The following is a 26,880-nucleotide window of genomic DNA, read 5'->3' on the forward strand; positions in this document are numbered from 1 at the left end:
TCACTTTGAAGGGAAGGTACAATTTCACAAAAGCAAAGAAACAACGACTTGGGTTGAAAAATCACTGCTTAGGCCCTTGGTCTTGGTTGTAGCTTTAAGGGGAAAAAAGAAAGAAAAAAGCAGCAAAGTCTAAGAAAAGAGGGAGGGCAGAAAAATGCTTGTGAGGTCTAGAGAAAATAGCCTGTACAGTCAGGTAAAAGAGCTTGGAAGAGCAAGAACAACTACAGGAATACATGTAGAGATGCAGCATGAAAAGATTTAATGCTCAAATACAAAAGAAAGAAAAGGAAAGTGAAAAAGAAAACAAAACACTCATCCTTACAGGTGCATAAACACAACCATACAGTCTGGTCCTCTGCCTTTGCCCTGTGCCCATCCTGGTGTAAATGGCACCATCCCACAGCATCTGTGAACAAAAGGGACACTGGCAGCTCACGGCAGCCACTGGGGACCAGGGAGAGGCAGATAAGGCAAGGAGAGGAGGGGAAAACAAGGTGATTTTACTGTATCAACTGTTAAGATAAATTGACAAGAGTACCACCACTTAGCTGATGTACACCCAAAGCTCCCTGAAGGTTTTCAGGCTGCCTCCACTGTGTACTTTCTTGTGGGCACTCAGCCTAATACTGTTTAGGGATATTCAAAAGGTAACCTGAAGCCCAGGAACTCAAGTTCATCTCCAGGCTTGCTGCCTTCAGTGTCTGCTGTGTCTTCAATGAAAACCTCATAAAACATCCAGTTTCTCAATGGAGCAGTCTCTGAAAAGGGCTGATGCAGTTCAATCCTCTCTCAAAGGGGAAGTTTTAGTGCATATTTCTCAGAGAACATGACAAAATAGCATGGAAGGGGACACATGAGGTGTCGCAGTCCATCTCCCCACACTGTGAGTTTGGAGAAATGCCATCTGGGCTATTGGGACCAAGAAGTTTCCATGGCCTCCCCACTCTATTGCTTTTTAGTCATGACTATTAATTCAAATAAGCCCCCCAAAAAAGGAGTTAGTCACTGTTTCGGACACAAAGGCTCTTATTTCTTGTACTTTTCCAGAACTGGAAAGTTTCAGGTAAACTGATACCACGTTAAAGTGTATCAGTTAAGGGGAAAGAAAAAACCACCAAACTAGAACAAGGTATATTAGTACATGAAGAAGGCTGCTGACATTGAAACCAATGGGCTCAGGGGCTGCTCACAACACATGCTTTCCAGCTGCAGGATGGAACTACTTAGTACGTAATTGTGATTTCTCTAGTAGGTTTAAGAATTGACAGGCCAACTTTTAGTCCTATCCATGAATCACTGTTTGCCATCCTCTCTACTGTGCTGAGCATCCTATACTGGGGGAAGAAACTATAAAAGGGATCATAAAAACTGGCCCAAGTCTAAGGGACACAGTCATGAACCATTCAGCAAATCTGACCAGAGAGCAAGCAGGACTGGAGCCAGCAAAGGGATTGGTAAGAGATACTCAGGTAGGGAAACTTTTCCACCCTATTGATGAAACAACATGAAAACACACTCATCACGTTCAGCTGGGTGAACCAATTCCCTGCCTGACTGCAGAAACACCAGTATTCATGTAAGGGATAGTTCAGGCCTCGCCACAAGCTCTACAACATGCATTAACTTACCCAGTCCAACTCACTGCTGCACTTCAGTCTTCCCTTCTGTGTTAATCCAAATCAACATTTAAATATGCACAACTCCTGAGCCTCAGCTGAGTCTGTGCTTTGCTCCTGGGCACCACAAGACTTGGCTGTCCCTCTTCTCACCCACCAGAGGTAGTGGGGGTGTCTAATTCTCTGTCTCTTGCTCCTCACTTCAAGTGTAAAATCATTGCTTTTGCTATCAAATCAACCCAGCCTTTATTCAGGAGAGGTACTTTTAACTTCTGTAGAATTTCCCACTCCCACACACAATCCAGGAGACAGACTGTATGAAAGATTTATATCAATCCTTTATGCAGCAACACAAAGTTATATAAAGGCTAGGATATGCAGAATACAAAGCAGGCAAGAAGCATACTTTAACTTGCAGGTGACACAGTTAACACTGAAAACTCGAGACCGTCACACACAAGTCTAGCACTTCCTAAATAAAATGAAAAAGTGTGGGTTTTTTTTCTGAACTCTGGCACAATTTGCAACACTAAGGGAGATCCTGGCCCTGCTCCATCACTGTTTGAAGTTGGTTTCACCAGGGCAAGATTTAATCCACTGCATGTTGACAATAACAAGACAAGGCTCAGCACGATGGGTGCAGATTTACAACAGCTTTAAAAAGATCACAAACAGGAGCTGCCCCCAGAAGGGACCCCTAACAGCTCCAGCTTCCCCTGACCTTGCTGCCACCCCGGCAGCCGACCTGGGGGACATGGAGCACCCCAACATGCAGCATAGCCACAGGGCAACATTTGTCAGAGCTCAGGAGGAGGAGCAGGAATGAGCTGCCGAGGCAAGGACGAGGGCAGGAAAGTCCCGTTCAGCTCACGTTGCAGTTTCACAACACGTTGGCTTCAGCAACAAAACCACCTTGCTGGGTCCCTCCTACAACCTCAGCCTTCTGCCCCATGCTGGAGTCCATGGCTCCTTCTGCTGGCAAAACCACTTTTGAATCTGCTCTGTAAACTCCATCACTGCAAACACCAGCATTAGAGATGACATCCTTTCTGGAGCATACCTTTAGCCCATGTAATTTAAGGAAAAAATCTGCTTCTAGCACAGCATTGCACAGAGTTAAATCACTGCAACCAGAAAGAGGTGCACTGCAGCACAGGGATGAGCTTTTCTTATGCAAGTTTATTGTCAAGTCCAATATACAACGCAATTACATGCTAACATTCTCAAACACTATGTATGGGATTTTTTTATATTACTTGCAACAAAGATACATACAAGTTTCTGCTCTTCTGCTTTGAACAAATTCCTTTTCCCTCTTAACTCCAGTTCTGGAGGATCAAGTAACTGAGAACAGAGCAATGAAGAATTGTCCTCCACTTGCAAAGAGAAAGCTGGAAAAATGTTATAAGGGAAAGACCCAACATAATTTTAATCACCTAAGAGGACTGTGAAAACAAAGTCAAATGCCTCTTTACAGTTTAATGGGAGGCTATATTAAAATTTCATTTCCCATGGCCTCTAGCTCTGCATCCTTGCTACAACACATTCTGTTAGCATATCGCACAATTACACAAGAACGTCAAAAATTTAGGAGGTAAAGGGCTCTTTCCTTCATTCTCTGAGCACTAAAACAATGACATCCCCTTCATAGCCCCTCTAAAAAGAAAAAAACTAAGCCATTAGTATGGTAGTTCTTGACAGCAAATTCAATCCTACCTAGAAGTCTGGCTCCCAGATGCTGCTGTGGAGCCCAGCAAGGTCTGAAAATGCTGAGGAGACAGATTTCCCTGGCACTTGTGGTACAGAGATGGTATCAGCAAGGCATTTTCCCTCCTGCCCCGTGGGATATGATGAACATTGTTGGGTGGTGATAGAGTCTCAGACAAAATCCAGTCTCACAGTATGTTGGCTCAGTGCTCCCTCACCCCAGAGAGAAGACCACACAGGATCCCACACACCAAGGTGTCATGATTGCACTCCTCCCCTCTATTGTTACCTCTACACCGTGACCATCCAAAACCATGACCCAAAAGCGAACATGCCAGCTAACCAGGCCTGAAAAAACATGTTTTGTTTGGTTTTATTTGCTAAAGCCCAGCCTGCAACCACAGAGTCTCTAACAAGTGATCTAGAGGAACAAAGAATGGACTTTGGCTTAAGCACAAAGCTTCTTCAGCACTTGATTTCTAATCAGTGTTACTAGATCTTAATAATACTGCCTAGCCTGGCAGTCAGCTGCTGGGCCCACCTCTCACAGTCCATCACCACTGCTGCAAAAGACAGAACATTTGGAGGTGATGTATGCATCTCCTGTAGGCTCCAGCCTATCAGCCAGCCATGTCCCAGCCCCAGCTCCATGTCATTAACTGAGGCAGAAGGATCTGCACAACTAGCAAACACAGAACTGAGACCATGCTTCCTATATTGCAGGTAGGGTGTCAAAAGCATTGGTCCTGGTGATGGAAACACTCCAGATTTTGCTACAGATAAAAATCATAGAATGGTTTGTGTTGGTAAGGACCTTAAGATCATCTAGTTCCAACCCCCGTACCATGGGGAGACACCTCACCCTAGACCATGTCACCAAAAGCTCTGTCCAACCTGGCTTTGAACGCTGCCAGGGATGGAGTATTTATCACTTCTTTGGGCAACCTGCTACAGTGTCTCACCATTCTCACAGTAAAGAATTTCTTCCTAATGCCTAATCTAAATCTACCCTTTGTCAGTGCAGAAGCACTGCCGCTTGTCCTGTCACTACATGCCGTTGTAAAAAGTCCTTCTCCAGATTTCTTGTAGCCCTCCTTTAGATACTGGAAGCTGTTCTAAGGTCTCCTAGAGATTTTTCTTCTCCAGGATGAGACAGTCCAACTCTCTCAGCCTGTCTTCATTAGATAGGTGCTCCAAAAACAGAGGTACTGCAAGCTACACCAGGCTCCGGGAAAACTGTGAATAGCTCTTGGGCCCTGCGAAGTAACTTAAGTCGTACACAGTTTACTCAGGGCTCATAAAAATACTGAGCACTTGAATAGTATCAGTGCAAGGCATCATATAGATGAAAACATGTAAAAATGTCAACTTCAGCTCTCTTCCTAAAGTTCATGGGGGCACACCTTCCAAAGTAACAAACAATAGCAGACGTTATTATTGGCTTTTATCATTTCTAACTTGTTCCCACAAGACATATTCACACTGAATGCTTGAAGACTTAAGCTGCCAGAACAAGAAATAACCAACAGGGTCTTAGCTGGGCACCACTTGTGTCTCCACACCACCCGGTGCTCCAGGGCCGTGCAGCAGCTCTGAGCCTCTAACCAGAGAAGAAAACCCTGCAGAGCAACTTGGGCAGTGTTGTGACACAGCTGAAATACCTTATTGCTGATGTTAAGCTTTGGTTCATATAGATTCAAACTGTTTAACTGCCTGCTTAATAGTTAGCTCTGCAGCAGCATTTTAACAGAGGAGGCACTTGTCTCCCTCCTCCTGACAGACAAGCCACAAACAGCCGGTCATGCTGGGTCAGAACCCATTTTCCCCATTCCCTCAGAAAGAAGAGGGATGTTTGTGCTGGGGACACAAAAGCTGATCTGTTCCAAGCTGGCCACAGTCCTCCTGCCTGGTTCCCATTGCTGGCCTGACACAGGCTGGCGTCAAAAGGGGAATGGTAGAAATGCAAGTCCCATTGCCCCAAAGCCTGTTCCTAGCAAATGTCATTATTTCAAAATGTTGCACTTTGAGAATACTTGTAGAAAATGCTCACAAAAATCTCTGCTGTGTAAATTAGAGTTTAATTTGTACATTCAGTGCTGTGCTCTTTAAAAAGGGGTTTTTTTCCAGCAGAGAAGCTGTGATCTATAAAGCAGTTCTCTCCTTGGCAGTCGCTACCACTTGCTTGTTTTGGTGCAGCGTAGGTTGGGAGGGAGGAATGATAATAAAAACATGAACACTTTTTCTCCTCACCTTGAACGGTGACAGGCTCAACAGCAAGCAGCTTTACATAGTGCAGTCAGCACTCATATGCCCACAAGAGAGGAAAAACAACATGGGTCTTCGTCTTGCAGAGCTTTACTCAAACTTAGCTTCAATAAAATCAATTAAGACATGTTACGCACGCAAAGCTATCCTCATCTATGCAGTTCCAGGATCAGAGCACAGGCAATACACAAAACTCCAGCCTGTATGTACAAGGCAGAGGACTGGATAGGGCATTCTGCCTGACCTTGCTGGCTGCCTACCCTGCTTCAGCCTGCAAAGCAGAAGATCTGCTTTCATATATTTGTATTTTCATATATTGTTACTCTACAGTATTTGTTTAAAGGCTGAAGACGCAGTGTGATCTACTTCTGTTTTGAAAGCACTTCCAGGGAGTGCCTGTGCATAGGACCTGTGGATCCAGCCACAGGGATCCTCCCAGGGCAAGGTAGCTGTGATGAAGGCTGGTCTGAGCAGGCTTCCCATTGCCCTCCATCACCTGCCATACTAAGCAGGAACATGGCAGGAGGTGGTTCTCCAGCCTTCTTGGTTACTGTGGCTCATACACAGCATCCTTCAGCAGGACTATTCAGAGGACTCAGGCTGCACTACAGGGTCTATCAGCCAGAACTGAGCCCCAAAGGAGCTGATGACAGGGGCACCACAGCTGAAAATCTGTTGAATCAGACTCACATTATTTTTATTCCCAGCATTTAGCAAGGAAATAACGTTCAGAAAACATGGAGTTATCACTGCAGAGCTGTGTCTCAGTTGACTTTTCTCAATCAGTTATTATACTCGGTACTCTTCATGTAATACTGTAAGTGCTTTCTTTGCAACACCCTCCCAAAGCTATGATTACGGGTTTAAAATTAGGGGTTAGTTTTAACTCACTACACATGCTAATGATGCCTATATTTAAAAGAGAAAAAAAAACAAACCAACAAGGTAATTGGGTTGCATTCCAGGCCTGAAGGCCTCAGGGCTCCCTGAGCTAACCCAGCTTCTCCCAAGACCTCAGACACCAAATACAGCAGACTTACAGTTTATGCACTGTCTTGTGAGAATACCAATTCTGTCACTCTTCAATCATTCTTAAACTGCAGTTGCAAATTTGCACTGCTTTAGAGATAAAGAAAACCATTAGGGTTGGCTGTTAGCCAGATGACAGAGCCTGCCCGGACACAGCATTCATCCCCAGCACCGATCTGCCAGCATTCACATACACAAAGCACCCAGCCAGGATAAAGTCAGCAAGCTAACGTTTTGATTATGCAATTACTTGTTCAGCTGTTCAACAACTGCAGGTTTTCCTGCATAATCAGGATGATAAAACATCATACTTCTTCTGATGCTGCCCCACATCCTAAATGATGCAGTCAGAAGCCAGAAAAGAGGCAACCGATACCTGGCAAAACGAGGTTGGGACAGAGGGAGAAGAGTGTTGCGTTGTCAGGTCAGGCTCCATGGACTCTTCAAACCCAGAATATCTCTGATGACTGTCACAGTCTGGCATTATACACAGCAATGGCACCAAGGAAGTAGCAAACTCATATTTCTCCTGCAGAACTATCTATGGATTGACAGTACAACAAAGAGGATAGGAGGGCACCTATAAACTTCCTGTTCAAATGGGAAAGAGGTCACATTTCTGCTGGGTGCAGCTTTTTGGAGAAAACTACAGACCAGTCTTCACCTGAAATTTCACTTTTGTTATCTCCAAAGACAACGACTGCTTCTGCTCCGGTTAAACATTATTTTTAGTGTGTCGCTGCTGTTGCAGATCAGAGCTTTTGTCTGAACAAGAAAGAAAATCTGAAACGCCCTTTGGAAAGCTGTTGATACAGCATCTGTCAGCCTGGAATTTAAGAGAAACGTGGAGGTTTCCAGAAGCAACATTTTGATGCTTTTCTAATTTGAGACAAGAACCCCACAGCTTAGGCACAGATCTGACTGCGCTGAATTACTCAACCTTTATGATTAGCCCTGAACTGTAGATTAAGAAATAACAACTGTTTAATCAATTATTATTGTACAAAATGACTGAAATCAGAGACCGAACTGCTGCCACATCTATTTTACAGTGCTATTGCCCATCATTCTTCACAGGAGCAAGAAGGGAGGAAGAAAAAGCCAAAAGGGTTGCGGAGGGGCAGTATGGAGTCAGGTTTGCTAAGCACAGTAAAGCAGCTTCTTAACATAGAGCTTCAACTGAAAAGCTTGCAAGCAGGTCTTTTCAGGCATGCAGGAAGCCAGCAAAGTGAGTCACCCAGTAAGGACTAAAGATTTCTCCATATTATTTTGAAGGAGAATTAATGCCCATATCAGGGACAGAATAAAGCTGCATCAGCATCATTGTTTCCCCATCAGCGATTTATGTCATTACAGCTTGATAAAAAAGATCCTAATCCCACTGAAGTCAATGGGAAAATTCATGCCAACCTGAAGAGGAGGTGGCTTTCACTCTCCCAGCTTCTGGTTTGCATTCACTCCCCTTTTCTGGCACTCTATCAGAAGGGAGGTTGTCCCAACCAGTCCAGCCATCATGTGGTCACCACCAGAGGCTCAGTCAGACACAGACAGTGTATAGAGAACACAGACCCCAAGAAAAACCAAATCTGCAGGTGCAGCCTCCTGTGAAGCACTCCAGCAAACAAATCAACACAGAGACTTCTTCCATGCAGATATAATCAAGACTTTATTTATCTCCATTTTCACAGAACAATTAACTTAATCTACATAGCACTGACAACAAACAAATTCTGTCCTGGATATGAGCAAATGCATGTACAACACACACGCAAGCTCTTGGTTTACACTGTATGCGTGTACCCACTTGTACCTTGTGCCCATGTATACTGCTGATAGGCATTTATAGTGGTACCCACACCAGGGCTAAGTTAGCTCTAGAATTAAACAGCTACATTAAAAAGCATTCTTAAACCAACATCAGCCAACATAACAGTAAACAAAATGCAAGCAAACAAATAAAGAAACAAAAGAATGCATCGCATATTCCCCCATAAAATAATTTCCCACTCTTTATGGTTTCATGAGATGGGAAATTCAGATTACATGTAAGGAAGAAGTTCTTTACTGTGAGGGTGGTAAGGCACTGGAACAGGCTGCCCAAATAAGTGGTAAATGCTCCACCCCTGGCAGTGTTCAAGGCCAGGTTGGACAGAGCCTTGGGTGACATGGTTTAGTATGAGGCATCCCTGCCCATGGCAGAGGGGTTGGAACTAGATGATCTTAAAGTCCTTTCCAACCCAAACTGTCCTACTATCCTATGAGCACTTCTTGATTCTTTCATATACATACAGTGGTACACACAGTCTTTAATAAGGCAAAAGCTAAAAAGGTAGTGGGCCAATTTAATTTACAGCTGCACTGAGAAGATAGTAAAACTGCACCTAGAAGAGCTATTTCAGGCCAGTTTTAGAGACTTGAGAAGTTTCTTGCTCATTTCCATCTGTATTCAAGGCTTCTACTCTGACTTTCATAGAAACAAGGAAGCATACCCCCAGAACTGTGACTAACTGAAAAGATCAAACATAAATGTCTTACAGGAATTCATGCAATATATCACTTGTGACTTCTCCACTGGAAGCATATCTGTCTTGGCTCATACCAAATATACATCCTTATTCACATCATACAATGTGTGTATTGATAGAAAAGTAACAGAACAAAGTGATTAAAGAGAACAGCACGTCTAAAGTTTCCAGAGAACAGAATGAACACCTGCACTTAAAGAAATGAGCTACATCTTTTAATAAAATGGGAAAAAACTACTGCACTGAGTTTTCTGGCCATGAAAATTTCCTGTTGATAAATGTGACATGATTGCAAAGATTCTCCACAAGGAGAAGGTACTTTGGGTAATTCTCCGCTACTCCACATAGAAAATTCTACTTAGAAAAGTTTTTGAATACAAGTTCAAATCAGCCTTTAGAAAGCAAACTCCTTTCTTTTTAAATATAAAATGCCACTTCAGATTAAAACATCTTAAAGATTCCCATAGAAACTTGCATTTTCAAGTCAACCCTTCCTTTCCTTCCTCAGAAACCAAAAGGTGTTTGTTTCTCAATAGTTTGTTGAGAGTAAACCTTGAAATTTTTCTAAGGTCTAAATACAATTTATGCACATAGACAAAAAGCTATGGCAGTACTCGAATGAAAACTCAAGCATTACACACTAACATTTCAAGGTATGCCTAGCAGAAAAGTTCTATATATATATATATATATATATATATAAAGCAAGATCAACACTGAATGGCCCTAGCATAGCACTGGCAAAGCCCAGAATCAATTTCAGTTTATTTTTATTGAGTGAAATTTATAATAAGCCCAGACTGACTGTTTATTTCCTCAAGGCTTCACAGACAAAGTGCTGCTCTTTTGATAGTCTGTCCCACATGTTTATTAAAATAGATATAACACAGTGAAAGGAAAACATAAAACTGACAGAGGATCATTTTTAGTTTCAGGGGTATTTTATCCACCGCCTCTTAGAACTTCAATTTATGAGTTCCTTAATGGAACCTTTCAGGGTTGATTTTAATGTGTTAAGTGGAAATTCCACTAGTTTGTTACTGCAATGTTTTCTTTATGACCTGCTCTCATACATCACTTGGGTCTGGCTTATTTATACAGACAGCGTTCACTGAATGCACTGGGAACTTCTTAAAATTAGTTCCCTTCACTTGCATCCTTCCTGGATTTAAACACTAGTTTCTTTTATCACCTTTTTGGCTGGACACTTCTCCAGCATTCCACAGGCATGAAGAAGGCTGGAGTTACTACTAAGTTTTTTCACCATTTTTTTTAAGGCAGGAATACAGATTTCCTCCCCAGGACTAGAAGAGACTCATGCCTACAAACATCCCAGCATCAGCCTGCAACCCAACTACCCCTGCAAGAAGAGGGCAGCAAAAGCCAAGAGAGCAACCATGGCTTCAGGCAGATTAGCTGTGGCATCTGTAACATCCTGGGGTTTGTCCACAGGTTTTTAAGTGTTGCTTGTCTTTCCCCAACAGCGTGCTCAGGATTTCCTCAGTTTGAAAGAATTTGAGCTATGTTAACCCTCTGACCAGCCATTTACCTGAGCTTCTAAGATTTAGATGAGTTTAATGTAAGCAAAGCACAGTAATAACACCCGGAGCTCTTCCCAAGGAGCCTGCTGTCATCCAAGTCACTCCAGCTTGAAGCTTTTTCCCCTTCTCTTGCAGTAAGCACATCTTCCTGACTTTGTCAGGGCTCACAACCACATCCCCTGCTCTGGTACAGGCTTCCAACGGGTGCAATACGTAAAGCCTCTCCATGTAGTGTTGAGCCCAGCCCACTGTGCTACCCTCAAAGCAGAGAGACCCGATGGGTAACAAAGGCATCAACTCAGCCTCTCCATACATGGCAAAGGCCTAGCAACCTAAAGTTAGTACAACCACATTGGCCTCAAGAACATTTGAAGGTCAAGCCCCAAACAAGGGACAGCTGTTGATGGGGCTGTTCATTACAGAAGTATGTATATAAATATATCTTATGGTGTGCGTCTTGGTGCCTAGGTATGTATTTATATGGTAGGTAATCCTACAGGAATCCTTCTGGTTCTCTGGAGTCACCCCTCCATCCCAGCCACACATTACTGATGGAGGAGGCTGGCTATCAGGAGAGTCTGCACTGCATTAGACAGGACAAAAAAGTCAAAAGGGGCAGCCAGTTACCAAGGGCAATATGTTCTTTGGGAAACAATAGTAATTTGGAAGCGTTTTCTTTCTGTTCCCAGTATCCCCAACAATAACCACCACAAAGAATCCCATGAAATAAAAAGCCCTCAACAAAATCAATAAAAAAAACCCACAAAGAATTTAAGCAGCGAGTACTGAAGGCAAATCCTGCTCGATTCATTCCTGGAAAATACTCTTGAATATCCAATAATTAAATCCCTTCTTTGGCTTCACATCAGTAAGAGAAGGATCCCACTGGCTCCTGCCCGGCAAGAGTGAATCTGCCTGCTATGAGGGAAATCACGTCTGGCACTGCTGTCCTGCCAGTCCCACTACTGACTGTCCTTCAAGGCTGTTTCACAGTGACTAAAGCCCAAACTCCAAGATAAACACATAAACTCTCACTCTCCGAGTTAAAGCTATTAGCTTAAAGCAGCCTCAATAAGCTACTTGCTGGATAACATTAAACCTCTCCAGCATCTTCACCTTCACACAGCTGCCTCTTTCTCCCCTTACAGAATCAGAGCCAACAGCAGTTAAAACACACGTGCTAGCACAGTAATCATCCTGGAAACATCTATTATCGAAATAACTCAGACAAGAGTGGGGACACATCATTTCCATGGTATAGCTTTCAATACTCTCTCATAACTACTTGATTATGTTAAAAGCCAAAATAGGTATTGCACCAGCAAAATATGTCTATGGCAAATGAAACATAAAGCTTAACTAATGGCCCTATTTCCCTGAAAGGGCACATGAGGCTGATAAATAGTCCCATTAGGTCATGGTATCTGTTAGAGCAAATCAGTTAAGTTGTGCCTCCTTTGCCAGAAGAGGATTTATATTCTGATGCTGTGCTTTCTAAAGTAAAAAAGTTTTTAAATTTTATTTTTATGTTACAATATGTCTCTAACTTTCAAATACTGGGGAAAAAAATCCCATTCCTCAAATACTTACACCATACCAAGATTTACCATTTTGTATCATGCCATTAAAGTGAACAGAAGCTATTTGCACAGATGCACACACTCATTACTGACCTGTGCTCTGAAGCAAACTCGTTGCTCAAATACACATCATCTTTAGATGGAGAGATCCCAGAGCAATGAGGAATAAACATAGGCACAGCCTTAGTTTTGATGACTTAGAGCTGTGCCAACAAGCATGACTTCCAACAGTTCAGCAAAAAGCTGCACAACACTTTTAGGAGGAGTTTGCTTTATGTTAATAATTTCTAATCAGAGACAGTTTCTCCACCATCTACAGTTCTGGCTCATTCCCTTACAATTAAGAATTCCATTTTACCCAATAGCTACAATTCAGATGTACTGCTTTGACAGTGACATACTCTGTTGTGCCCTTAGTATATGCACAACAAAAGTCGTAACCAGTTCAGTAGTTCAAGTTCTAGGCAGACAAAATTAAAGCCAGACTGTAACAGAAGTATACAGTAGCAGCAGGAAGAAATTCAAGTCTGCCAAAGAGTTACGCAGAAATTAAGTCCCCTAATTTAATTTACATGAAGGAACAGACTGAACCTAACAGCAAGGCTGTATCTAGTGGTGAAGCAATCTGAAGGACTAGTCACAGTTGATTAAACCTTTGGTAAGCAAGGTTGTTAACTTGTGGAGAAAAGTATGTTTTGATAGCTAAGTGGATGACGGACAAACCAATTTTGTTTTTTTTTCCAGCTGCTCCTGCAAGCAGAGCTCGGTCAACAAATTTTGTGTCCGAGTTCATTACTCAGTGTTGCTGGATACCACAGTTTCAATGAACCCTCTCTCTTACAGAAGTGCAAGACCTACAAGGCAAGGCCATTAGCCATCTTCTAAACCATGAGGACCAAGCCTCACAGAGCTGCTTTCTTGGTCCTGCAACATGGCTGACAGATGTTCATTTAAGAACATGAAAGAGGCTCATAACACACCTTCCAATGTGTAGCATGAGTGACAAGTAGCACTCCACACTTCCTACATACCTTGTAGTTTCTCAAACTTCTCTATTCCAAATCAGTCATGCCTCACCCCAAACATCTTCAAACTCCCTCCTCAAGTCATGTACCAAATGCTGCCATCCTGATGTTGCTTCCCATCTCTACAATGAGCTGCGTGCCCCTGCCAAAACAGACTGTTTATTCCCACTAGAGTCCCAGGTCTTCCCCAGCCTGCCACAACTGTACCATGCTCTTCATGACTGCTCTAAGTACAGATGTCCTGGCAAAGACCATTAGTGCAGACACCGCTTATACCAAGAGCAGTATTTTTCTCTGCTCAACATAGTTTAAGGTTTGGAGAGGTGACTCAGCTGGGCACAGTGAAGCTCCGTTCCCACCAGCTACAGCTTCTGTAGGAAGACCAGAAGCACTTACCTACACCCACCATGTCAAGCAAAACTGTGTTATACAGGCTACTCACAAACCCTATACGAGATATGGTTAAAAGACTTTTTGCATGTTCTAGGAACACCAGTACCATCCCTTCTTCACCAACCACTTTACTGGAATGCTTGAAGAATTTTTTCGGATGGAAAGCCAGTCTCCTGTGCAGCACTGGGACAGCTTTGTTCCCATCATATTTTGTTCATTTACTTATGCTATTGCTCTCTTGAACTACCGTTTCCTCCAATTTCCCTTCTAGTGAAGTAGCAGTACAAATTCTAACAAGTAGCCATGGCAACATAATCTTGCAGAATAAAGTACAAAATAATCCTATGATCAGAAATCTAAATTAGAAAAATGGAATGGAAATTATGTGTTCTTAAAGCCTGGAAGTAGAGTGACCAGTGGAGCAGATTACAAATAGATACATGCTCCAAAACTTATGAACTGAATGCACACAAACAGATGTTATACTTCTAAGTCAGATTTGCAGACAAATTACTACTAGGAGAAGCTCCACGCTATGTGGTATGAAAACATACTAAGAAAGTGAAAAAAGTAAAAATCATTCCCAACCTATACTTGAAACCATCAACTACTGGATCAGCACCTGTATTGGGCTGTCCCAAATCTAAACGCCAGTTTCAATCACAGAGACTCTGCATCAGCTCCCTTGGAGCAGGCAAAACACATACCCAGCATGTGACAGGGATGGGGAAAGGCCAGTGCTACTGGCAATCAGTTGTGGGAAAATGCCTTTCTTGGATGGTGGGACCAGCCTTCAGTGAAAAGGCACCTACCACAGTAACACAATATACAAACACTGTTTCATTAACTATGGCAAAAGCCTCCAGCTTCCACTTTTACTCTAATTGTTTAAGGAGTCTTCAAAGTCATACCAACTTTTCAATTTAATTTTCCACACAGGAATTACTGCTGGGATTTTAAAACCATGCTTTTTTTTCCCCTAATGATACTTAACATGTCAACTCTGCACATGCAATTGAATCCCAGATGCCTAGACATATTTAATCTTCTAAGCACCCTCAAGGAGCTGCTACTAAGTCCCTTCTATATAGCTTAGTATATGACTTCCAAGGTAGGTGGGTTGAGGGGGCATGCTGCACTTGGTCTAGATAAACCTAGGAATTTGCTGCCCACAACTGCTTCATTTTCTTTACAGTAACTGAGAAAGAGGACTTGTACAAGATTTACTGCAAAGAGGATGTACTGATTCTTATCTGTGAAAGGTGATACAGGCTGTCTGGACTGCTAAATTAGCCTGTAATCTAATCTAATCAATGAAAGATACATCAAGTGTTCCCACTCAAGCTTCCCCATCAGCCACAGGCAGCTGAAACAAAACTGAGATTCTCAGGGACTGCTTAGACCTGGTATTCTTGAGCATAAGATTACCTGCTCCTTTCCCTTTCAATTTCAAGCTGATGTGTGCCAAAGGCAGCTACACAGGCTATGAAATGTGGTATAGCCTTTAAGTACAAAGCATTTTCCTAACTGCATATTTGCTGGCACTGAAGAAAAGGTAAATTGTTTTCTCCGTATACTTACTGTGAGTGTAAAGAATAACTGCATACAATTTGCAATCACTGAGATTTACAGCCGTGAATGTAGTAAGTAGTTATGCCACACAGGCACTTATTAAGTGCTCTGTGTCTCATTTTCCCCCCTATATTTGCAAGAGGCACACTTTCTTGGATAAATATTGTATTTTGTTAACCCCCACAAATCTCCTGTTGTCTCTGCTTTACTGAAAGAAACATGAAAACATAGATAAGACAGAAAAATACAGCCAACAAGTAGCCTATTTTACACTATTTCAACATGCAATCCACATAGGCAGAATTGCTTTGCTTCACTCAAAGAAAATATAAAAAGGGTAGGAAGCAGGAGAATCCTTGCAGTCCTTACAGAAGTATTGTTTGGAAAATAATACATGTTACTATGGTACAGACTGCACCATGATTATTCTTACATTGCTTTAAAGCTGTGGATTACTCCCAAGAAGGCTACAGAAGATGACTATGTCTACTGCCTATATGCTAAAGTTCACTGTGTTGGGGGATGCCTCTCAGTGGGAGATGTCTGCAATCCCAGAGAGGCTGCAAAAGCCGATTTTCAAGGGAGCTGTGACCCACACCTTGCAATTGTGTTAGCTTACCAGGGAATCACCCCAAATCAATGAAAAACTCTATCAACACTAAGATGCTCCTTTTCCCTCTACAGACCTTCCATCACCATCATCAGAAGAAGCTTGTTCACACACATCTAACAAGTTAGGAACAGATGCAATTGAAAAAATACATCCTGCAGCCAGGTAGCAAAAAACACACTGATGTGGGTTTGTTTCTCCACATCCAAAGGCAGCATCATGCAGAGAGGTCCTGCCTGACATTAGCACAGGCTACTTCAATTTTTCAGTTTTTCACTGAACACATAGAGATTACAAGTAAAGCACAACCAGCTCGGTTACAGAGCATGCCAAGGGGCTACTTTCATCTAGTATGCTTTGATAAAAACAAACACCTTTTGTGTCTTGAGAGGCACTTGAATGTAATGTGCTTCACACAGCACAAAGGGGCTGCTTGATTTTCCAAAGTGGTTATTTAACAAGACCCAATTTGGCAGAACCTCAGGGAAATTATATGTACAAACAATAGCTGTCATGATAATTTTAGCTGCCTTCCATGCCTGCAAATATGCACTGTACAAGGAGGCTGTCCCATCTCTCCTGTAAGGAAATTCTTTGCACTCCTGAACACTGGTGAGAAGCTCCATCCTGACATACTGAACACCTGAGGAGTCATCCCAAGCTGACAAACCCAACAGTAGCACTTCCTCTGCCCCTGCTCACTGGCAGCTTTGCTCCCCTGCACCTATGCCTAAGCTGTGACAGAAAGCCCACAGGAAATTAAATCGTGCAGGCAGAAGAGGTCCATCCTGCAGATGAGGAAAGAAAAGGATTTTTTAGGGCTCAAGTCCTTCCTCACCATCACCATCCCTTCCTCTTGAACCTTCTGCTTTACAGCTCCTCCTGTGACAGTGTCGCCTATTGCCTTATATCCCTTCCATTTATCAAATCCTACCTGATTCAAGGCACCCTGGCCAACCCCACAGATCAGACTTGTAAGAAGGAACTGATTTCTACTTTAGCTTAGTAGCAGAACTACAGAGTCCTACAGAAGTGAGGTCTGCAACAGACTGACAGCCTTTATGAAAATGAGAGGACAGAACAAGCCAGTACAGATATTAAATTCATTAGAGGAGGACCTCTCTCACAGGTCTTACAGCTGTGGCCCCGCACACCAGCACAGCAACTGCAGCCATGCCACCCCTGACCCTCCAGTAAGTAATCTCTACTTGGACCAGCTCAGAGACAGCAACTGATGCTGCAAAAATGGAAAGCTCCAAAATAAAACATTGCCCCATCCCTTCCCCACTTTGCAGACCTTCCTCACCCCATCACCAGCCCCAGTGCCAGCCCTGCAGCCCACACAGAGTTTAGAGGGCTTCGCAGGGATTTTCTGTTCCCTTCCTCCCTGCACAGGAATGCAGGAGAGACTACAGTGTAGTGCTGAGCTGGTAAATGGCTCATTTCACTGAGCAAGCAATTTTAGGAAGGACACTATATACCAGACAGGCTCTAGCACTCTGGAGCGTGTTGGGTGTATTGAACCATACTGATCACATCTTCACTGCCGGTAACCTCTAGGAAATACTCAACCATAAAACCCTTTCCAGGAATGCACAATGCACTGGGCAATACCCAGAGCCCTGCTACATTGCGAAGTGTGACCCTCATGCTTCTCACACTGCCATACCCCCACAGATTCAGCTTTCTGGGTCTGGAAGTCACCAGCAAGTCTCAGAATCTCCCTGAAACTGTAAACGTTACTTTCTAACCCTGGAAACACATGCTGGCATTGCTCTGTTAATTGAAGAAAGATACCAGAGAGGATCTGTGCAGGGGTCTCGGCCTGCCCCAGCACAGACTGCTTTGTGCAATAACTCCCTAAGAAGTCAGGAAACGGCAAATTCCTATTGTCTGGAAGGAAAAGAAAATCAAGGCTCTCCCTCCTATATATTAAAGAGAAAAAAAAAACCCAACCTATTGGATTTTCCTTCCTTTAGTAATAAATTGACCATTTTAGGCTGTGCTACTGAAGAAAGAGCTTCAAAGTGGGAAATGGAATCGCAGAGAACTGTTTTAAACTGCCTGTTTACACAGGCCATTCCCATGGAGAGGTTCCCTCCAAAGGGAGCAGAGCCTCCTGGGGCAGCGCTGCAGTCAGCTCTAGTCTTGGTTACTCTGCTGAAATAGCAAGAGAAAGGCAGGACAAAACACGGAGTTCAGCATCAGAGTATTTTAACTCTACACAAGGATGATCAGTGAAACATGCTCTCAATTTACAGATTACAAATTCAATCACAGGAACAACCGCTGAGGCACATCAGCCTTCACGGAGCAAAGAAATGCAAGAAAACAGCTGTGACAATGAGGGGAACGAAGAGAAGGAGGGTGCCAAGAATCCACACTGAAACAGCTTCATCTTCACTCCTACCACAAAGAAAACTGAAGGCTTTTTCAGGCTTGTACAAGCAGCAGAGCATTCAGGTGATGCTACTGCAGGCACCACAGAGGGAGGGAGACTGTTGCAAGCACTATATACATTACTCATGAGATCACAAAGGTCAGATGTTGCTTGGCCTGCACCCCAGGGAGCCCTAAAGCTGTGCAAACGAGCCAGTGACAGAATTCAGATCAACAGCCACAGTTCAAGCCTCAAAGAGAAGTTCACATTAAGACTTCACAGGTATCTCTATAAGCAATTCAGCTGCAGTGAGGGAGGATGAGACGCACGTTGCTCCCAGAGGGGAGATGTAATTGCCCATGGCTTCCAGAATCCCCACAGGACACCACTCTTTCAGAGTTTTCCCTACCACGTGGACACCACCAAACAGCTCCTGAGCACACACTGCTGCAGCTCACATCTTCCCACCCCTTCAAACTTTTCCCATAACTTTATGCCCTAGTTGGTTGCTCAGGGCTGATCCTCAGCCGCATCTCCTAAGCGGCAGCAGCACCTCCTCTGCTCTTTGGAATAAGCACCAAAAAGACACAAGGGAAAACATGCTCGGTACCGAACAGGCCACAGGCACAGCGAGGGGGAGGAAGACGATGGCCCGGGGAAAGCAGCGCAGCAGCATGCCTCAAATGCCACTGACCTCCGGTTAAATGAACTAGTGGGCAAATATGTAATCACTTTATCGACCACGCGCCAAGGGCGTTGCTGAAGCTGTTCATTCTCTCAGGTGGAGCACGTAAATTAGTGCTTGTGAGGAGACAAAGATTAACACCTGCGAATGCCTCTTGCTGCGCTGCGGAATCCGGCTCTGCTTCTACTCGCTCCCTCCTCAACATCCGTCCCGTTCTGGAGGGACACCCTCCTCCCTCACCACCGTTTGCTCTCTACTCCAGGCTCAGTTTCTAAGGCTACTTCTTACAGAAGTGTTTCAGTTACCGTTGAGAACGGAAGTGAAAGCCATTGCTTTGCAGGGATGGTTAATGTACCAGTGAAGTGCTGCCAGCTTCAGCCAGAGCTCTTTGCCCCCATCGTCCCCATCGGGGGTGGGATTGTGGAAAGGGGAAGAAGGAACTGGAGGGAGGGAAGGCAGTGTCGGGCGTTTCCAGATGGCCAGGGAAAAGTCCCCAAGCCTCCCCCTTACAACCCGGAGGGGGTTCCTTTACTCCTTTAACCCTTCCTCTCCCGGTACCCAGCTCCCCCCGCCTTTCTTGGGCTGAAGAGCTGCGAAAACACACAGGCGGCAGCCCCTGAAGACCCTTCAGCCCAGAAGGGGTCCGCGAAGCTCCTGCGGGAGCCCTCAACCCGGGAGCCGACCAGGGGGCTGCGGGGCTCCGCGGCTGGTGTGAAGATAGAAACTTAACACCCAGCTTTCCGGCAGCCCGACCGGCACTTCCCGAGGGGCCACGGCCTCTGCTCACGTCGGGGGTCCCAGCGCGGCTCGGCGCAGCGGGATATGAACCCTCTCTGCTGGAAAGGCGCCCAGGGAGCGCTACAAGAGGAGCGGAGACACCGCTTCACCCCCCCCTTACGCTCGGCTCCACCGCCCCTCGGGCAGCCGAGCTGACATGCCCCATAGCTTCCCATCCCGGGCTGTCCCCTGTTCCCTACCTTCCAGCAGCACCTCCTTGCCGGCCCGCTTGAGCGCCTGCACCGCCTCGTCGTGGGTGGCGTCCCGCAGGTCGGTGCCGTTGACGGCCAGGATGGCATCACCTACATAGAGCGCCTGGGTCTGGTCGGCCGCCAGCCCCTTGAAGATCTTGCTGATGAGGATGGGCATCTTATTCTCCTTGCCCCCTTTGATGCTGATGCCCAGCCCACCCAGCTCCTGCTTCAGCACCTTCACACACCGCTTCTTGTTGGAGACGGCCTCGGGCACCTGCTCGGGGGGGTCGGTGAAGGCGGTGCGCACCGCCGCCGCCCCGCCGCCGCCCTCGGCCCCGCGGCACGCCGCCCCATCGCCTCCCAGGCCGTTGTGTGCCGCGCCGTCGGGGCGCTCCTCGCCGCTCAGCACCAGCGCCTCTCCGCACAAGTTGGCCAGCACTTTGTGCCAGCGGTCCCGCACCAAAACTTCCAGCCAGCCGCTGCGCTGCGCCCGGCCGCCGCCCGCCGCCGCTACCGCCATCTTAGGAGCATGCTTGAAGCGCCGAGTGACAGCACCCCCGGCACGGCACGGCGGCACCGGACTTCAGCCGGGGGGCGGCGAGCTCCCGGCTCGGCGGGGTGGGGCGAGGAGCCGCGGCCGCCCCTCCGGGGCCGCGCCGGGGCGGGCGTACCTGGAGGCACCGCCCGCTGCTGCCGCGCCTGGTGCGGGTGTGTGTGGGGTGCGTGAGTGTGCCCGTGCTTGGGTGCGGGTCTGCGCGCGTCCGCGGGTGTCCCCTCTCCCACGGACACCTCCTGGGGACACGTCCTGGCGGAGTCGCCGCTCCCTCCGAGCCGGGGCTGTGATGGCATTTCACGCTTCATCGGGGAGGTGAAGGAGATGGGCGGCAGAGTAAACGAAAGCTCAGACTTCGATTTTCCCGTTAGTTTCTTATAAAGTGGATTCAAACTAATAGTTGGCACAAAGGTCGCTAGATTTCTTCTGAGTGAAAGTAGAATCCAAGTTGTTTCCCAGCTTTGGAGGGTGGAGGTGGTGAGTGATTGCCAGGGATAGTTCTGCACATTTTGAAACTGGTTTCTTTGCCCTTTCATTACAAAATTTTCAGCTTTTTCCATGCTCACTTTCTTTTAGGAAGCAATTCAGTGCCTGATGAGGGGCTCAAGGCTCCAACTCAGGCACCAGAGAAGACAAAGGGCTCACACTGTTGGTTTTGAAGGCAATGTGGCTCTGTGGACACCAAGCACCTCCTGGCTTGCCTTTGTTCTTCTCTTTAAAGAGCAGCCCTGGCTCCTTCCCAAGCCAGGCTGAAAACTCCAGTGTTTCTGGACCGTTTGGTGTATGTATGTAGGAGTAACAGCTTGGGGAGGATGGGGCGGCCACTGAAGTTACAGACCCATTCGTCTTGGCCACATGAGTCATGCAGGTCCCACCTGAAAGGATGCCATTAGTTTCTGACACCAGGTTTTACTCCCAGGTACACACAAGTGCCTCAGGTTAATGTCGGCTGGGCAACTTGGGACTCAGCTCCTAAGTGTTGATGGGACCCACATACAGTGGCATTGTCACTGGACAAACTTTCCTTGGTTTAGTGGGCTCTCTGAGACCATGGCCTTTCCTGGGCTACACAGAACACATGCCCTTCCCTCCGAAAGACAACACTCGGATGCCTCACCCCCCCTTTGTCTGCAGCCTCACCCAGGCTCCTCCCCAGCAGGAATGCACTCCCTGCACCTAGGGAGAGCGGGAACCCCCAGGAGATGGGTTATTCAAGGATAACGGGTGGGTTGGGTGTTTATTAATGCAAGGTGAAAAGCTGTAATTAAGTTTTCAGGACTGTGAATCTGGAGTGAAAAGAAGCATGTCCCGCTAAACCTGAACAAGGCACCTAAGCCCTAGACAGGAGGAGGCTTTAACACACCCTTTTCTCCAGCATTTCTCACTAGCTAATTTTGGTAGCTCATGTACAACACCCTGAATGTTTGGATTGGTGGTTTTTATTAAATCCCAATCCCCAGTGCCAGGCATAGTGAATGAGTGTGCTTGTTCGGTTGCAGCGGCTTCAGGTAGTGAGAGCAGGATGGGGAGGAAAGAGCAAGCATGCAAAATGCCAGCTGTTGGAGCACTCACGTTCCTGTGTATCTCCCAGCCCAAGTGACCAGGCTGAGTTATAAAACCAAGCATCTTTCTTTCCTAAGGGATCAGCTCTTACCAATTATTTCATTATTTTTTTTCTTCATGAATTAGTAAAGAATCAGTGCTGCTGCTGCTGATGGAAATGTGTCTTTCAGTACTTTGAAAAACTCATTTCAGAGAATTTACAAGTAAAAAATATTCAGATAGTTTCTGTCCTGTTGTGAAAAGTAATAGAGAAAGGAAAGGAAATGTTTAACGCCTCACACTTCTCCTTGAGCACTCTGTGAGCTCGACTATGTTTGCTGAGTGTGTCTGGTTCTCCGGTGGAGTTCCCATGGAGCTGCCTTGTGTAGACAGTTGTGCCGCACATATCAGAGAGCTGTGCATGTTCCAACTATTTTCCTTTCCCATTCCAGCAGTGGTAAATAATAAAGTTTCCCAGGGTCAACATCTGACAGATTGGTCCCTGACATAAATAAAATCTTTATAGCTGTCTTCATTGCCTCCTCCTCCCCACCTTGGAGCTGTAGGAAAACAGAGGTGATGTTTTAATCTTGAAAATAAAAGTAAAAAGAAGGTAGTCTGAAAGATGCTAGGGCACAGACCCAAGGCAAACAGTCTCCCAGATCATCTCCCTGCCTGGAAACAGTGTGGTACCTGATATCTGTACTTCCCTGTCCTAGGCGTGCGGGCTCCTAGGTAATTGTGTTTGTGTACCCTGAGTCTTTGGGTACCCCAGGAGCAACTACTGGTGAACAGCTACAAAGGTGAGAAACAAATGGTGCCTTGAGACTTCTCTGCTGGTAGCCCTGCCAACTTTCCCACCCTCAGCCCTGCCTCAGGTCTGCTAATCACACCTGCAGGGGCAGCTTCTGAAACACAGATTCATGCAGCAGGATGGGAACAGAAGGTAAAACCAGGTGTTCATAATCAGGCATGCAGCTATTGAACGCTGAGGTTTGCAACAGAGAGTACTGTTACTCCAAAGTCAGTAGTGGTCCCTAGTGGTTTCCAGTGTATGGCAGAGTGCAAACTCTTAATTTCAGCTACAAGCTTCTCCTCACAATGATGTTTCTGACAGAAATGGTAAATACACACACTGAAATCGCAGTGTTTGGTGTGACTATTTGAGAGGAAGCCAGGATGCGCGGTGGGATGGGCAGAACACGTGGTACTTCCAAGCTGCCGTCTCTAGTCACTGCAAAGGGTTCCAGCACAGACAAAGCTTAGCAAAAATCTCTCTCCATCACTTGGCTTAGCAAAAATCTCTCTCCATCACTTGCCCTTTTGAAAGGGACAGCTGTGAAAAGAGTACTTTTTCAAACAAGTCAAATAATCACCTTTTACCATTTGTATTTTAGCAGCATGTAAAAACCTGAACTAGATTAGGGCCCCTTTCACTGGTGCTGTATAAACAAGTTCTTAGGCAAGATAATGCCAGTAGCTGCTGTTGAATAGGTATTTGATCTGCTGGGGACTGTGGTCTCAGCTACAGTCAAGAGGCTAAATGGAAGAAGGAATTCATTGAAGCGGAAGAACTGAGGGGGGTGGAAAGCACACAGACTGCCTCTCAGGACAAGGATCACCAAAGCACAACCAGGTCAGAAGTGCAGCAGTGATGTCTAAAGAACTGCCTGGGTGCCCAAGCAAGATGAAGGGGCCTGTTTGTGCATGCACACAGGGAAAGCATCACAAAAAGGGTTCTGAGGGTGATGCTGAGGAGGTTCTTCAGGCTCAGCCTCACTGGAGGGGCTACTGGAGACAGAGTCTGGACGCTGCCTGTTCTTAGGATATTTTCCCCTCTTTTCAGGCAAAGAGGTCAGCTTTCACGTCTTATGCAAATAAACTGGCCTTCTGACAGCAAAACCATTGCAAGGCTACATATGCAAGCTTCCCATTCAGACAGCAGTGCAGACAACACAGCTCCTACCCCACTTCAGGCAGAGAAGGTAAGGACACAAGACAGCTTTTTTATAGCTATGGCTCCTTTACAATTGTCTGTGCTATTCTGTAGCAGAGATGAAATTTTTGAAGGACCTTTGGGAGATGCTTGAACCCTTCTAGTGCTGCTTTTTTCTTCCTTTTTGCGTTATCAGTGTGCCAGCAATAGCTCAAAGCCAGCTCATCTAAAATTCCTTTAAATTGGAAACAGGGTTGTGGTCTTTGAGCATGCCTCAGATGACAGAGGTTAGACAAAATCAAGTCTGGATAATGATGTTCCCATCTTGTTACCCTGACACCGACCAGCTCAGCAGATGGATCTAGACAGGAAGGAAGTCCAGTGCTGAAAACCCGACAAGTAATGAAAGAGCTGGAAGGGAGTCCAGTTCCTCCAGTGATCCCAAACACTGCAGCAGCCAAGTTTAAGCAAGTCTTCCTGAGGAACATGCCTGAGCTAATCCTACTTGTTCCCCTGTGGGAGCCCCTCCCATGTGCATGTGTGCTGGGATGCAGTGGGTCAGGCTCCAGTGTTGATGCATGGTGGTGGGACCTCTCACTTGACTGGTGTCATGCCCTGCAAAAGGCACTGCTCATGGGGGGCTGACAACCTGCCTAATCACCCCAAGCAATCCACCTCTTCCTTAGTGTTGAGGGAGCCTGTTGGCTGTGAGGTCCCCATTCACCAATCATTACTCATTGGTGCTGGTTATGAAGGTGTCAAGAGTGCCTGAAGATCTTCACAATCTGGAAGTTGCATTATGGCTTACTTTTTAAAACTATGAAAGTATTGTTTTTCTTTTCCTGACTTGATGCTACCCAGGTTTTTATGCACATCAAGGCATCTAAAAGTGAAATTAATGCGTAGCTGTTTCCCAGCAAACGCTTTATGCATTCAGTTTTTCAAAGCAGGAACCTACTTGTGTGTACATGAAAGAAGTATGTGTGTGAAATCTGTATGTGCACCTACCCGGGTCACATGTTAGCTAAGCAAACTGAGAAAGTGTTCCCACCGCCGGGGAGCTGTGGGCCAGGCTGCAAATGAGCACGTTTCCCTTCCACAAATACAACTTTGGCGCAAGTGAATGCAGAAGTGGGTGCCAGGAAGCATGCAGGTTACTTGTGTTCACAGACCTGGGGCTAGTTCCTGCTACGGTTAAAATGGCTTTAAAACAGACAGGATCAAGCTCAAAACTCCAGAAACCTTTGCCTTGGTTTCAAGCAATTCTATGAAACTGAAACCAGCAAACTCTGAAAATAAAAGCTCATAACTACAGTGTTGACATTGTGTAGCAGAGTAGTGTTTTCCTGTCGTGGTGTCCTGCACTCGCTCTGCAGTGCACTTTCAGTACATTAGTTTCTTCACTTTTGCATTCCAAGTTACTTTGATCCCATCACTTTGCAGTTTCTTGAATTAGTTTTTTATCTCTTGCATACCAATCTCCCCCCACTCCCTAAACTAAGTCCAACATATTTGAAATGCCAAGATCAGAGATCTGCACTGCAGTTAGTTCTTGAACATATAATAAATAATGAGGAAAAAAGGTGTTGAAATTCCAGATTTCGTCCAACATGTTTCAGCCTTGGTTTTCCTTTTCATCAGAAACAAATTAATCTGATTGGGTGCCAAAGCAACCAAAGCATTTTTTACCATCAAGTTCTTTCCTGGTCTCACCCTGTATTTTTAATGATGCAGAGGTGTGATATGTTGTCTGTTACAAACATGTGGTTCTGACCCCACAACCCAAATACTTCATGCCCATGTCCTCGACCTTTCAAACCCTGTGCATTACTGCAAGACCCACTCTGAGGTGCTCTGCCTCCCACCCCACTCATGCAATAGCGCCTTGAAAAGCATGCTGTCTATGAGGACTTTGGGCTTTTCCTGCCCTGGGATCTCCTGTGGTATTTGCTGCTCATCTAACCCCATACATGTGTGCTTGCAGCCTGCTTCCCCACAGCAGGAGAGGCTGCACTGAAGTGCAGGTGCCAGAAGCATTTGCTTCCTTTGTATGAAGCAGTTTGGCTTGAAAAGCTAGTTTGCTCCTTCTGTAGCCTTGAGCTCCATCTGTACCCTGGCATGAAAAGATGAACTAAGGTCATCTTTCCCCTTTCCATATCACTCCCAGGACCATAAATCAACCTGTTAGAGTGGTGGGAAACAGAAATGTCTGCTAGTACAGAAGGGAAATGAAGAGAGCTCTTTGTCGTTTGGAAACAGGCAATTCTCCATACCCAGCAAAGGTAATGCTGAAATCACACTGTGACTTCAGAACAAGTTTCTCTCCTGTCCAGCCCCCAGTCCAAGAGAAGGAAACAGCATGGTCCTCCTGGTCACTGGAGGAGAAGGGCTCCAGGACTCACCTATGTGCCCGATTCATGAGAGCAGCAACTTGGTACTCCAAGCAGGAGCACCTTGCTCCCTCATTGCCATTGCAAGAGAGAGCAAAAAGGCCAGGCAGACCCTCTGAGCTCTGCACTGTAGCAATGAATATAAGCTTCAAACCAGCAACTGGGGTCTTGCAGAACTGCATTCCAGGGGAAGTAGTGGATTTCCCAAGAAATGCCCTGTGCTGCACAGGTGATGTGTGGACAAGCACAAAGCCTGCTCCACCTTCAGGTCCTCTAGAATATTATTTATTATTTTTTCTGCATATGTTTGTGACAGTGCAATATCCTTTTTGTTTCACTTTTGAGCTATGCAAAGGCTTAGTTCCTCCTCTTCCTTCAGATGATATCTATACTAGTTCTCACAGCACTGTAAATCAGGTGTAAGTCCAGGGAGGAAAATGGAAGACTGATTTCAAGGAAAAGAGAATCTGCTTCGGTGTATTTTTGGTTCTTGGATGTTTGTCTTGCGCTCTAGAAATGAGGCACAAAGTACCTTCAGATAATTACGATGGGAACCATCA

At 45.5% G+C, this 26,880-nt stretch overlaps 1 protein-coding gene across 1 annotated transcript in view; it reads right to left on the reverse strand.

The window, feature by feature from the left end:
* Positions 1-20,515, reverse strand: part of SNTB1 (syntrophin beta 1) — a 110,436-nt gene extending 89,921 nt beyond the window's left edge. The window contains exon 1 of the mRNA XM_061373466.1: positions 19,906-20,515. Coding sequence (XP_061229450.1) covers positions 19,906-20,419 — 514 coding nt within the window. The 5' untranslated portion in view covers positions 20,420-20,515. The remainder of the gene's footprint in view (positions 1-19,905) is intronic.
* Between the last annotated feature and the right edge of the window lie 6,365 nt (positions 20,516-26,880).

This window comes from Neopsephotus bourkii, unplaced genomic scaffold (genome assembly GCF_033783945.1).
Source record: "Neopsephotus bourkii isolate Nb327-2 ecotype Australia unplaced genomic scaffold, CSIRO-AGI_Nbou_v1 NB_1630, whole genome shotgun sequence".
Classification (NCBI taxonomy): domain Eukaryota; kingdom Metazoa; phylum Chordata; class Aves; order Psittaciformes; family Psittacidae; genus Neopsephotus; species Neopsephotus bourkii.